Genomic DNA, 14,716 nt, shown 5'->3' with positions numbered 1-14,716 from the left:
GAATAATCGATTACAATATGGCGAATGGATATTGGATTATTTTAACGAACTCAAGTTGGAAGTGCTTTTGTAAAATGCGAACGTAGAGACCTCTCATCGATTTTCTATATTCGTTGTTACCAAAGAACACACAGATATTTTGAAATTGAGTTGAGTCATTCGTGCTCACGTGACAAACGTTACTTGGTTTGAGCACTTTTTTTTTTAAATTCATTTGGAAAGAAAAAAGTAATGATGTCACACCATGCTGTCTGGAAACATATGGCTAGATGACATGCGCAGTCACTACTGACGTCATACAAACTGTCAGCATTGGAACTTAGTTTTTAGCATGGTTTAAATGATGAATAATATGGTTTGCTGAATACTATTTTGTTTGTTTATGATATTGCAAAGGTCATTTATTTGATGATATCTGAGGTTTTGGGTTCTGAGGTTTCCATAAAAAAAAATTTAAATGGAGTAATCTTTGCCTATTCGGATCACAATTCCTTAAGAAAGAAGATGCAACATCATGAATTCCTTTAGAACAAAGTATGATAATCACACTCCTAAAGAAAATTTCTGACATTTATCCACGTTTCCCAAAGTTCTGTTCTAGAAGCTTCAAGATATTTGCCACCATTCAATCGATCACATTTTCAAGATGCAGTTTCCAGTTTAAACCAATGACTGCGGATTATTTCATAGCAGTTCCTTACTATGTGAATAAAAAACGAAGTTTATTTACTATAAAGAAGCTTCAAGACAAGCAAGAAAGTCAAACTATGGAGAGCCGTTTCAGTGTAACAGAAAATGTCACAGCAGGAAAAACTACTTGGAATCTGTGAGATAATTCACAATATCCAAAAATTCACTTATTTGAATTGACCTTTCCGGAAAGTTATGTTTAGTCTGGGATGAAATCTTTAAAGTATATCAATTCTTAAATCTTCATTCGACGTATTTCATTCTGCCATATTTCCAAGAATTAATTTGAATTTTTGGAGATAGTTTGCATTTGAACCCAATTGTTCGAAGCAAGTAAGGAAAGTGCGAATAGGATAATAGATTACAAGAAGATAGATAGATAGATGTCAAGAATAGATATCAAGAAGTTATTTGATTATTGAAAAGATCACATTAAATTTCGATTACAGTCCATTAATTAATATTTTAAAAAGATTTTTTAAGATAATTAGCCTAAAAATATTTTTCGAACGAAACAGCAAATAAAATGAAAAAATACCATTTAAAAAATTTGTGATATTAAGAAAGAAGTTGTGTATTCAGAAGCAGTGCCGATATCCGTAGTTTTATACGGCAATTAGAATAAAACATTGTGAAAAGTCCTATTTTTACTATGAAAACTCCGTTAATAAAGCCGTTGTTAAAAGGTAAGTAAACGAAGTGCTTGACACATTTTCTTATTAGATTATTTGGATGAGTAACAGGAGTTGATATTATGTTACATACATATATATATAATGATATCAAGCAGATATTTGATTATTTATTTTGCTCTAATTATACAGATTTTATCTTATTATAACATAGATATCCGTTTTCATAAATCTAGATTCTTCAAAATGTTGCAATAAATCAGTAACAAACGAAACTTCGAAATTTTTTTCAATTTTTTGATAAGCCAAAAAGACTTTTGTAAATTTTGAAATAAAATTAACCAATTTACAAAGAAATCTTTAGGTGTAGTTAATAGCAGATAAAATATATTTATGAATAGTTAATTGAGTATATTATTAAGTTTTTAAATAAATTGAATGTTAATTTTATGTTTAAAATCGAAGTTGACAATAATAATTCAAACTGAAAAATTGCGCGAGATGCTTTTATAGTATCCTGAATACAGTAGGAATATTTTTCAATAATATTTGACAACTTTTAACGAAATTTAATTCTAATAGTGATGGAAGAGGGTGTGTAAAATGAAATTCTATAATTACAATGAAAGTTTTTAAATTTTACTGGGCTTTTTATAAAACCGGTAACACCGGTTCCGGTATAAACAACCGGTAACACCACTACATCATTCATAATTTAAACGGCCGCTCACGGCTGCTGCCGAGGTGTTAATTGCTATTAATAAAATTTTAAAAGTAATTCAACAAAATTATTTAAGTCATTTTTGGTAAAAATAGCAGCAGCGCTCTTTAAAATAACCTTATGTTCATTGTTGTGATGAAGTAAAAACTGTTAAATAAATTACGCATTAAAATTATTAAGCAAACATAAACATGAAAAATATAAAAACACAAGAATTCTTAACTCATATGGAAATCATCGCTGCCAGAAAGTAGAGACAGACATAAAATAATTCTGCAAGATCGCAAAGATATTTCGAACAATCGCTATTAAAACTAAAGACCTTTCTTTTTCTTTTTTTATTTTCTCATATACGAAGTGTAGAGAAAATATTGTAATCGTCACAAACTCCGAACTCGAGACTTTGGCGGATCTCTACATTTTAGATCCCCTTAAGTCGAAAAATGCAATTTTGATAGTATGTTGTGGCGAATTGGTATGAACGATAGAACCTGGGACCTTGTGGTTGGCAGCCCAGTAACATGACCACAATACAAAAGCAATTGCTCGTGTAGCATAGCTGTTAACTGGCTTATAAACTTTCACCACATACTCTCCCTCCAGTGAGTCGGAGGTGAGACGAACGATATGGCTGTTCAGTGGTGATGTATTTATTAGCTGTTGAGTTTAATGTGCCTGTACCCATTTGAGTAGCGCCAAGCGTTACGTCGAGCGTGTTGGTTGAGTGGTTCTGTTGCGTCAAGTGAGTCTGACTTTGGGATTCTGTGTGTAGATGGCGCCACAACAGCTGTACGAAGGTTGAAAGTTCATCGTCCGAGGTCACTAATGTAATGGATTGGTATGAGCGAGGATAGAATCTGGGACCTTGTGGTTAGAAGTCCAGTAACATGACCACATACAAAAAGCAATTGCTCGTGTAGTGTAGCTGTTAATTGGTTTATAAGCTTTCACCACAATGTCTATCTGTGAATATTATAGATAAAAAAGGCTTTAAGATAGAAAGCTGAAATTTGGAGCCTGAAATTACGACCAAATTGGTAGATATATTTTTCGAATTTTGAACAGAAAGCATTTACAGGAAGTCTGTCTGTCTAGCTATTCAAGTGGAAGGGAACTCGATAACTACAAAATGAAAAGATCTAAGTAGGTAAAATTTGATACACAGAATATATAAGTACACACAAGTATTTATAGAATCTAAAGTATAGATACTTGTCAAATTTTGAACCGAAAACGTCAAATGGTGGTCGTCTGTTGGTCCGTATTTCCGCATTTAATAATAATTCATAAATACAATAACATAATCGGTGAAATTCGGTATGTTATCTGTTGACTACAGCTGAAGTATTGCGTCAAATTTTTGTGTCATTCGGCCTTGCAGAAGGGGGTTCAAAATATGTATTCTCGTGACAGATTCAGTAAAAATGATAGATTCACATATTTTTTAACTATCGTTCACCAATATCATGCAGGGTATTCGCCGCCATACCGAAGATTCATAATTTTATACAAAAGAAGGGGAATAAGATCTTTACTGGAAAATATGTGAGAAAGCTTCGATGGGACCTCTCGTGCTGGTTTAGTTTCACGTTCCCAAATGACATTGGCACTAATATAAATATAATGGAATTAAATTTCTGTCCTTAATATCCATAATGATATTATTGCTCATTTAATAAGCTAAGATTTTGAGATTCATCAGTTCCTAAACTTTTTAATTTTTTTTATCAAGAGCTTGCTGAAATGTTCCATTTGAACTTTACTAATCATTAGACATCCTTTGTAAAATTTTAGTATTTTATTTGGCATCTTAATTCATAGAAATAGATTTAGGAAGGTGATTAGTTAACTACAAAAGGGATTTTATTTTTATTTTGTTATGAGGAAGAATATTAAACAATTATTTAATGCAAGTTACCATTGCAGAGCAGCTTATTCTAATTGAATATAGGTTGTAATTAATCTATCTCATGGAATATAGGTTGTAATTAATCTATCTCATGGAATATAGGTTGTAATTAATCTATCTCATGGAATATAGGTTGTAATTAATCTGTCTCATGGAATATAGGTTGTAATTAATCTGTCTCATTGAATATAGGTTGTAATTAATCTATCTCATTGAATATAGGTTGTAATTAATCTCACTGAACATAGGTTGTAATTAATCTCACTGAACATAGGTTGTAATTAATCTATCTCATGGAATATAAGTTGTAATTAATCTGTCTCATTGAATATAGGTTGTAATTAATCTGTCTCATTGAATATAGGTTGTAATTAATCTGTCTCATTGAATATAGGTTGTAATTAATCTGTCTCATTGAATATAGGTTGTAATTAATCTGTCTCATTGAATATAAGTTGTAATTAATCTCACTGAATATAGGTTGTAATTAATCTCACTGAATATAGGTTGTAATTAATCTCACTGAACATAGGTTGTAATTAATCTATCTCATGGAATATAGGTTGTAATTAATCTATCTCATGGAATATAGGTTGTAATTAATCTATCTCATGGAATATAAGTTGTAATTAATCTGTCTCATTGAATATAGGTTGTAATTAATCTGTCTCATTGAATATAGGTTGTAATTAATCTCATTGAATATAGGTTGTAATTAATCTCACTGAATATAGGTTGTAATTAATCTCACTGAATATAGGTTGTAATTAATCTCACTGAACATAGGTTGTAATTAATCTATCTCATCGAATATAGGTTGTAATTAATCTCATTGAATATATGTCGTAATTAATCTTATTATATTTTTTGTGCACAATTTATTTTAATCTGCACACCCGAAAGAATTTTTACCTCGAAAATAATGTTCATCGAGGTATTGGTCATTTGTCGGTCTGCACATTTGCATGCATAAATGGAATTTGTATGTGGTCTTGTGGATAAAATCATATTTTTGTGTTAAATATTGATTTCATTCGGTTAAAAATAAATGGGCATCCAATATTCGGTTTTCGTTAATACAAATTATCATGCGCAGTTTCATCTCTGAAAATAGAAATCTGAAATTTTTTAGCATTCTTGAACTTGCTTGAGATTCATGATTTTAGTGAAGAAGGGTGGGGTTGAGGGTAATAATGTTATTAGAGAACATGCGAAAAATTTTTTACCATTCCTGCTGGTTTTTAATTTGATTTTTTTCTCAAAGAAATGGATCTGATACAATTAGTTAAATTATAACAGTAGTAGCATTTTTTATTAATGAGACATTCAGCGTGGCTATTTTACCAAATGCAAAATGAAGTCAAAATCTTTATTTAATTAATCATTTATTTTGGGCTATTCCAACTTTTTCAATTAAGAAATAAATGTCAACAAAATATTTAATTTAAAAAAATTGATAAGTATATTTATTATTATTGAATATTCTAATAAGAATTTACATTAAATGAGTTACTATCCTTAACGCTAAGTGACGAATATGCTTACTACTTCCAATTTATTCTAAAATATCATTGATTGCTATATTTAACGCTTCTAATTTATGAAATTAGAGGTAATATCTTATGGCATAAAAGAGTTGCAAAAAATTTTGGAAATGTCTCATGTTATTTCCTAAATTATTCCAGGTTATTATTTTAAAAACTAAAATTAAAATGAGCAAAATACGACATATTTAATCTCTTATGGAAAAAAAAATGATTGCTTAAAATCTCTCTCAACAAAATTAATATTTTTTCATGTAAAATATTTGACAAAAAGCTCAAACCTAATAACTCATTATGAATAAATTTAATTTGCATGGATCCCTTAGGAACTTTCTTATATCGTTGATATTAGCTGTTAAAATAATCTAAAATAGAAATACAAAATTTTATAACCCAGTGAGTTTAAATTATTAAAAGAGTTGAAAAAAATTTCACTACGTTAAAATATTTTACTAAATATATCGAATACTGATAAGATCAAGCAATTCTTCACAAATTCAGATTTCGTCATTTTTTTTCAACTTCATATTTAAAAATTATGTACTTCATTTAAAATGTTTTTCAAATTGGTAGAATATGCCTATTTTTATGTATTAGGATTAAAGTGGATTAGAATGGTTTTCTTGACCATTCTTATCAAGAGAACCATTGAAGTAGGTTGTAAGGTATCCATCCACCTATAACAAAAAATGATTTAATTATTAATTCTGTAATTAATTATTATTTACTGAAAAATATTAATACATGTAAAAATTACCGTGAGAACAATACAAAATTCAATCACTTACTGAAATAATAAACTACATGTGGCAACACAGCTATCTTGCATAAAGTTTAGAGTTTTTTGAACAAATCTAAAAGTTTCCAAACAGTCACAGTTAAATTCGATAACAATTTCCTCCAACCAATAAATGTGTTTTAATGAACGCTTTGAAATCATAGGAGTTGAAATTAAACCTTATCGATTTCTTAATTTTATTGAACTTCAATTATGAAAGTGAGAATATTTATTAAAATATGTTCGTAGTAATTTTGATATTGCAAATTATTTATTGCTGTTTGTGGAATATTTCAGATGGAAGGACACGCATGGCGTTCAGGGCGAAATATTGGCTAGTAGCTGTTTGTACTGTTGTCTGTCTGACTGTCTTATTAGTATATCGCTTCATACTAACAGGTAAGCATTTTAAACTATCTGCTGTTTTTCTTTCTTTTTTTTTGTTTACTAATAAAACTAAAAGCTAAAAATAAGATGAGTAAAATATAAGACATAATCGCTTATAAAAAATTTATATAATAAAAATTATGTAATCAAAATATCATTTGAAATTTCGATTTACTTAAAAGGCATTTTTATTGTATTACACGTTTCCCTTTTTTATTAATATTTCATATAATAATTCTGATTCATCAAAATTGTAACATATTTAAGGTGACATGAGACTGTAATAAATTTCAAATTTAAGGACAAACAATTATAATATTTTCTACAATTTTTTCTGTTAGATTTCAAAGCCATATGTTGATAAAAAGAAATTAGTTTAACGTGTGCTTATAAAATATGTTTCATCTAAAAGAAATAAAATAAGCAAAAATAACCTCGGAATTTTCAATTTATTTAAAATGAATTCTGTTTAATAGTTCCTTTGTCTTATGCTCAATATGTAAGAAAAATGCTTCTTTCCTTAAGTTATTCCAAAGTACCGGGAAGCAGAAATAGTTTACTTTTTTTTTGTTGTTGTTAAATATATCTTTAGAAATTAACCCCTTGAACTACGGAATTATTTAAACTCTCAACCATTTTGCATCTCTATAATTATTACTACTCTCGCAAGATTGGAAAGGCACTAGAGATACCTTAGTCTCCAAGTGATTTTTTTCTTTTAAAAGTATCCGCCTCGGTTTAAAAGTTGCTTTGTCCAGAAAAATTGGAAAAAAAATTATAATTTAAAAATAAAGCCTACACTTAAATATTAAAAAATGCATAATTTTATATGGGTATAAATAGTAGTAAACTAAAATATTAATATTTTGTGATGATTGCAATTCTTCGCTTTCACATGTGTAGGGAAGAATAAATGTAAGATATATTTTATATACAAAATATTAATACTATGTAATGCATTATTAATTTTTGATTATACATAATGGTACAATAATTCAGATTAATCGTATGAAATTTGACACTCTTGTAAAAAATATTGAGCACTTAAACAAACCCTAAATTTAAACAAACATAATTGGTGCCTTTCTTGTTACAAAATACATTCGTCATTAAGAGAAATAATTCTTTCCGACAGAATGTTCGTGAAATTAAATAAATAAATCCGATAAATTATTCATTAGGAAATAAAATTTCCATTTTTCAATTATTTCTTGTATTCTGTAAGTGACTATATATGAGTCAACAAGTAAAAATTGCAGCTAGCCAAAGAGACAGGGACTATAGTCCATATTTAAAAGTAATGATTATTAATAAAATATTGTGATAATGGAAGGTATTCTTTTATATTGATTTCCTATATTTTGCCCCTGTTGAAATTTTTTTTATGTATTCGTACATTACAATAGCATGGAAAATAATATTTGTTTCAAAAATTCTTGATTAGAACATTTAAATGTCAAATAATAAGCTGTCAACATTTTAAAATTTGTGAATATGTCCCTAAATGCATAATTTTAGGATCACAACAGAAAAAGTAACGGAAAAATTATTATTTGAAATAAGTTGAAATTTTAATGCCATAAAATGCTCTTGTCTTTCGATTTATGCCCAAATTTTAGGGTGTTGCCATTTAAAAAATTTAAGGTGTGATTTTAATTCTTCACATATTAAAAACTGTTTTTTTATAATATATTTTTATAATATGTTTGTGTTCAAAATATGTAAAATACTTTATATTTTCATAAAAAAAAGAGTATAGGTCAATAACACTCTTAATGTTTAAGATATGAATACAAGTTCAAAATTTAATTTTAATATTCAAATGTCAAAATTTTGTTAGTTCATAATTTAGAAAAGAATAGACCTAAAATTATAAAACTTGGTTTCTGAGAATAATTTTTGATGTAATTTTAAGTTTTTATGCCAAAAATGAGCATTTCTCTTGGAAGTTTTGAAGTTGGTTTTTACTTCAATATATAAACGGCCCCTTATGAAATTTTTTATTCAAAGATTTTTAAGGATATATTAGTTTCTATCGATTGGTATCTTTCTTATGATTGTAAGTTGAACTATGTCAGAATAAAACTGGGTGGATCCTTTTTTAATGTGAACAGAGAGCGAAAACACATTTTGTTTTAGTGAAACTCGGCAAGTTTGCCTCAGAGGTATTGTATATGATGCAAATTAAGTTTATGACAGTGCTGCCATTTATCAGCAAAGGTGATTCGAGTGGCAAATGTACTTCATATTACACTAGAAGATGACGAGGAATTCATCGCTGTGATCCAACAGAAAATCGTTGAATTTGTTTATGACACCAACTTCGAGAAGAAACTTCACAAGACGCTTTCCAGTAATGACCAGTAGGAAGACTACTTTGAAGGTGTCATGCACTATTGATAGGCACTATGTGCCCTATTGATAAATAAAACAGTTTTTTTTTACAACAGAGTTATTCTAGAATTTTTTGATAATAGAGAAAACATATTTCATTTTATCTGTCCATTGCCTCGTTGAGTCACTGCGCCTGTATGCACATAATCATGCAAATACACAAATATGGTTCCAGTGTGCTTTCCTTTTTTGAAAAGTGATAGATTTTAAACATAATAATTCATTATTTTCTCCAGATTAAAATTTGGTTGACGATAATAAATCTTTCATGTTTGTTACTCTATTTTCGAGAAAGCAAAGTTCGAGTTTTTAATCGAAAAGTAAATTGTACAAAATCTTTATGAAATAGATTTAGATTTATCTTATTTGCTGGCCACATAAAAAAAGATTATAGAAATCGTTTCTTTCATCTATTTTTTTACAGAAGATGCTATCGATATGGCATTCCATTATGGTACTTCCAATATCAAATGCGGGGCAAATACAAAACTTTTGGAAACTATCGGTGAGTTTTTTTTTTTCTCAATTTCTCAATTTTATTATTTTTTGTAATTTATATTGTTTTTATCATTAAATATATATCACGAGTAAAAAGGTGTTCCTGGAATAATAAATTAGTACAGCAGAATTACAATTGTCATAATTAAACAGGAATTGGGTTGATTCGGATATGCAGATATTTTGAATGATGGATCGAAGATCATGAAAGATCAGAAAGAGAGGCACGACATCATGAAGTTAAAAAAAGTGCAAATGTGTAATTCTTCTAACTTCTAAATTTTCTGTTATAGAAAATTAACTTTTCATTTGTCTTTTTTTATACATTTTTCAGTTTTAGGTTAACTTTTTTTCAAGTCATGAAAAATTTATACTTTTAATCGCAAAAATCCTCACCAATTTTTGAACATGAAACTTTTTCCCTTTTTTTTTTTTTTTTTTCATTATGGGATAGCGTACAGTTTTCCTAACTGTACTTTTTTGCCGATCCTTTTTTTAGTTATTTTTGATAATTTTTTGCTGCTAGCTGGCAGCAAAGTATTTTTAAATGGAATGCGAATATTACCGAGGTATCTGACAGATCATCCATATGCTTATGGATGTTCACTCATGCTTTTTAGGATTTTCTTTATTTCAGATCGCATCGAGTGTATCGAAGAAAACCCCATCTTCTTCTTGGAAACTTCTAATTCTCCACGAATCTCAGCTCGTGGTTCTTGTGCTGTCGAGTCGGCTGCTAAACACCACCCCGATCGACAGGTGAGGGTCCTCTTTTCTTCCCCGACAGTACTTGACTTGACAGATCCTTTTATGAAGTCCCTAACACAGCTGAGCAACGTCCAGCTGCTCAGAATGGATATGGCTCTCCTGGTGGAAGACACTCCTCTCTGGCATTGGTATAAGAAAGGGAAGTGGAAGTCCAGCCCTTTCAGGGTATGATGCTATTGTTTATGTTACCAGTATGTTAGATGTTCATATTTACGAAAAAGAAGTTTAGACTTTGCTATTAAAAATATTTTTTGTCTCAAAAATATCATAAATAACCCTAGGCATTTATTAATTTTTGCTACCATATGTTTCCTATGTCCATATTTACAAAAAGGGAGTTTAGACATTACTAATCTGAATACTTGGTGTCTCATAAAATATCATATTATAAATTTTTACCCTCCATAATACGTATGTTTACCAAGTTCATGTTGGCAAACAGTTAATTCGCCGGAAATATTGGTTTGTTCACTTTCAATTATGTTCATGCATAATTTAATGTTTATAATTCCCTCAAGATAATATTTTAAGCATCAAATTATGAGAAATAATAAAGTAGTACTATTTTAATGGCCTAACATTTTGCAGTTCCTTTTGTATATTAAATATCCTGATCGAATCATAATTGTATTAAAAATGTAACTATCCGATTCATCTACCTTATAATCACGACATGCAACATCATTTTCTTAATCATTTAAACTATATAAATAATAAACAATCTTCCCTCGTCAGCTTTCAACAATGGAAGAAAATCATTCGATTAATAATTTGGCAGAACAATGAAAACGGTTTGAATTTTAATTCAATAAAGAAATCTTTTGCTGCAGATTTAACAACAAATAATTTTAAAAAAAATTTATCGAAATTGAAGAAAAATTTGTGTGAAAATTAAATTGATAATTAGTAAGATAATAAAAAAATATTTTAAACCTTAATTAATAATATCTAAATCTTAATTAATTATAAAAATATTTTTAATTTAAAATGACGTAAAAATCAATCTTGCGCAATACTGTTGCAAGGAGTTATTATTAAAAGACGCTAAAATATCACTTCATTTTTGATTAATTAAATTTAAAAATAAAATTTCCGTAAGCACGCTCCGTGGTACTCATTTCTACCAATCAGGACCAGATTTAATAGCTGTAAGTGAAAGGGAGTATTTTGTAGAAAGCCTTACAAAAATTCAAACACTTTCCTTTATTATTAATACAGATTTTTATTGACTATCTCATTATAAATTCGTATTAACTGCTTTTAATCTTATCTCAAGCTTTTCTATATAAATTCAGGTTTATCATAAAAGCTTCTAATATGCTTTTGTATCCTGGTTATGTTACTGGACTGCGAACCACAAGGTCCCAGGTTCTATCCTCGCGCATCCCAAACCCCTAAATGGGTGACCTCGGGCGATGAACCTTCAACCTACTCTAACTGTTGTGGCGCATCTACCCACAGCAAACCAAAGTCGTCAGATTCATTTGGAGCAACAACCCAAAGTCGTCACACTCACGTGACGCAGCATCAGCAACCACTCACCCACACACACGCTCGCCATAACGCTTGACACTACTCAACTGGGTACAGGCCCATTAGACAACAGCTAAATACATCACCACTCAACAGCCATATCGTTCGTCTCACCTCCGACTCGCTGGAGAGAGAGTCTGTGGTTAATAGCATATAAGCCAGTTAACACGAGCCTATGCTTTTGTATCCTGGTTATGTTACTCGACTGCGAACCACAAGGTCTCGGGTTCTATCCTCGCGCATCGCAAAACCCCAAAGTATTCAATGTCTGCAAATAACGCTTTATCCATAGTTATAGTACTTGCTAACAGCATTTTATTGATTAGCATGTCATCTGAAAAGAACACTTTTTTTAAATTAAAGATTTTTGCATTTCAGACTGTACATGTGAGTGACGCTCTTCGTCTGAGCATTATATGGAAGTACGGTGGTATATACTTAGACACTGACGTCGTGGTACTTCGATCTCTCTCCCACCTTCACAACACCACCACCACAGACAATGGTAAGAATCTCGGATCTGCCTTCCTCGCCTTCGAACCCTATCACCCTCTACTACAAGCCACCATTACAGACTTTGCTACATCCTACACCCCCTCCGATTTCGCCAGTAATGGACCTGTCCTACTGAACAAGCATTTCAAGCAGCGCTGCCATGTAGAGCTAGTCGATGAGCTCTATAAAGGGGGTGAAAACACCTGCGACGTGGATGTTCTCCCCTACAAATCAACTTATCCCATCGATTACAAAGACTGGCGGGAATATTTTAAGCCCCAAGAGACGCTGAATGAAACAGCATTCGATTCCTGCTTTATAATTCACGTGTGGAACTATCTCAGTCATGGAGGAATGCTAGTAGTTGGACAAAACAGCTTGTACGAAGTTGTGATGAAAAGACATTGCCCGAAAGTGTATGAGTTGATAAAAAAAGTTGGCTTCGCTTGAGAATAAGATGGAGCTTCACGTGGTTCCTATATTATTTTTTCAATATTTTGATGTATTTATTGTATTTTAGTTTGGTTAAAATACATTTTACAAATGAATTTTCCAATGCTGCTTGTGTATGTAAAATGTTGGTTTTCTGTGTCATATATTTAATATGAGATTCGGAAAAAAGTACTTGATTTTTTTTAATTTATAAAACTTGCAAATATTTCAGATAAATTGTAAATTTTTCGGTGGACAACTTATTTTATCATTATTGGAATTCTTCACTATTTGGTCTTACAGAAAATAATTATTTATTACAAAAATCTTCAAATTTTTTGGAAAAGTGCAAAAAAATATTTAAATGACAAATTTAATTTTTTAAAAGATATTAAACATCGAACCCTGATATGTTAAAAAAAAAAAAAACAACTGAAAGTTAGTACAAAATAAAATATTAGAATTAAAAGATTCTTTGAAATTTCAACGCAACTTTTTTTATATTCTTTGATTGTAGAACATTTGAAGCAAAATAGTGTACGGATGATTTTTTGAAACGTGAACTCAAGTTATTTGTTGCCAATTAAAAAAAGAAAAAATATAAATTTTCAACAATTTAACAAAACCAGTAAGTTTATTGAAATCTGGATAACACTTCATTAGTTACTCACATGTATTCCTAATTTTCCTTCTCTTAAATAGTCTTTGATAATTATAATTATAATTTTAAGAAATATTTCTTGATTGAAATTGATGGATCAACAATTTTCAAATCTACACTCTTTGATGTGTATCAAAAAAATAATTACTTTTTCTTATTTTTCAAGTGAATATATTATCCATATAATTGTATTCTTTCGTATATATTTAGAAATATCGTACTTTTTAGATGATTAAATTATTATTATTGAACTTTATGTTTTAACAAAAGTACAACCATCTGTAACCATTTGACATTAGCCCTTTCTAGGGCCGTGGGAAGTATGCTTCCCACCAAATTTATCAATCTTTGTATGAAATTATGTATTTTGGCATAAGTTCTGACAAATTGTTTTAGTAAAACAGAAACTAACATACTTCAGTTCTTTTTCTCACACAAAATGATGTGTCTTGATTTGTTATTTAATTATGAATTAACCAAATTAATTAATTAATCCAATTAAATTTATCTAATAAGCTAAATGAAGGCCTTTTCTTATTCTAATTTCAAGCCTAAAAATATTTTAACATAATACGAATAGAAAAAAAATGGCCATTTAAAGGGTTAAAGAGGAATTTTGGCTTACGAAAACGTATTTTGAACAACTTGTTTTTATTCGTTATTAGATTATTCTTTCAATGACATCTTTTAATGTGTAATGAAGACTAGTAACTAAAAACATTTATATTCTGTTATTGCTTAAAGAATTTTGGGTCTAAGCTTTGAGGTGTTCTACGCGATATGCTGCTTTGACTTCGACAGCGTAAGCAACAAGCGAAGAACAGACGTTGTGTATGATTAAAGGGACATTTTTATTTCTTTTAAGAGTAACATTAATCACTATAGTGTTTAACGATTTTTTTTAGCTAAAGCTTTGAGATGACCCAATCGGCATACGATTTTGACTACGGGAGTAAAACCAATAGGAAGAAATATTCCCTTCGAAAAAATATTCCTAGCGGAGCGGAACAGACGAAGTGTGTGATTAAAAGCAAATTTCCCAAGTCTGTTTTATTATTTTAAAGATATATGTTGTTATTAACAGATGATAAAACAGTTTTTTCCAAACTTTTGATCCTTCGCAAACCAATTTATCCTTCACCCGGTATATAGCAAAGGTACAAGAAAAGCTTATAAGAAAGGAAATATATATCAGTTTCTAGATTACCTTTACCACTAAGTATTTACGTATTCACATGTTTAGACAAATATACCAAGGAAATATTTAAAGACAT

At 29.7% G+C, this 14,716-nt stretch overlaps 1 protein-coding gene across 2 annotated transcripts; it reads left to right on the top strand.

The window, feature by feature from the left end:
* The first annotated feature begins 380 nt into the window (after positions 1-380).
* Positions 381-13,029, top strand: LOC129981505 (lactosylceramide 4-alpha-galactosyltransferase-like). 2 transcript variants are annotated; one of them, XM_056092363.1, is made up of 5 exons: positions 381-1,376; positions 6,572-6,673; positions 9,480-9,560; positions 10,191-10,312; positions 12,233-13,029. In XM_056092363.1, exons 1-5 carry the CDS (start codon positions 1,343-1,345, stop codon positions 12,797-12,799), a joined length of 906 nt encoding a protein of 301 aa, XP_055948338.1. In that variant the 5' UTR covers positions 381-1,342; the 3' UTR covers positions 12,800-13,029. The 2 variants fall into 2 exon arrangements, with proteins under 2 accessions (XP_055948338.1, XP_055948337.1); XM_056092362.1 differs by having other exon boundaries at positions 389-1,376; positions 10,191-10,486.
* Positions 13,030-14,716: the final 1,687 nt, after the last annotated feature.

The sequence above is a fragment of the Argiope bruennichi genome, chromosome 8 (genome assembly GCF_947563725.1).
Source record: "Argiope bruennichi chromosome 8, qqArgBrue1.1, whole genome shotgun sequence".
Lineage (NCBI taxonomy): Eukaryota > Metazoa > Arthropoda > Arachnida > Araneae > Araneidae > Argiope > Argiope bruennichi.
This window is presented reverse-complemented; position numbering and strand designations above follow the sequence as displayed.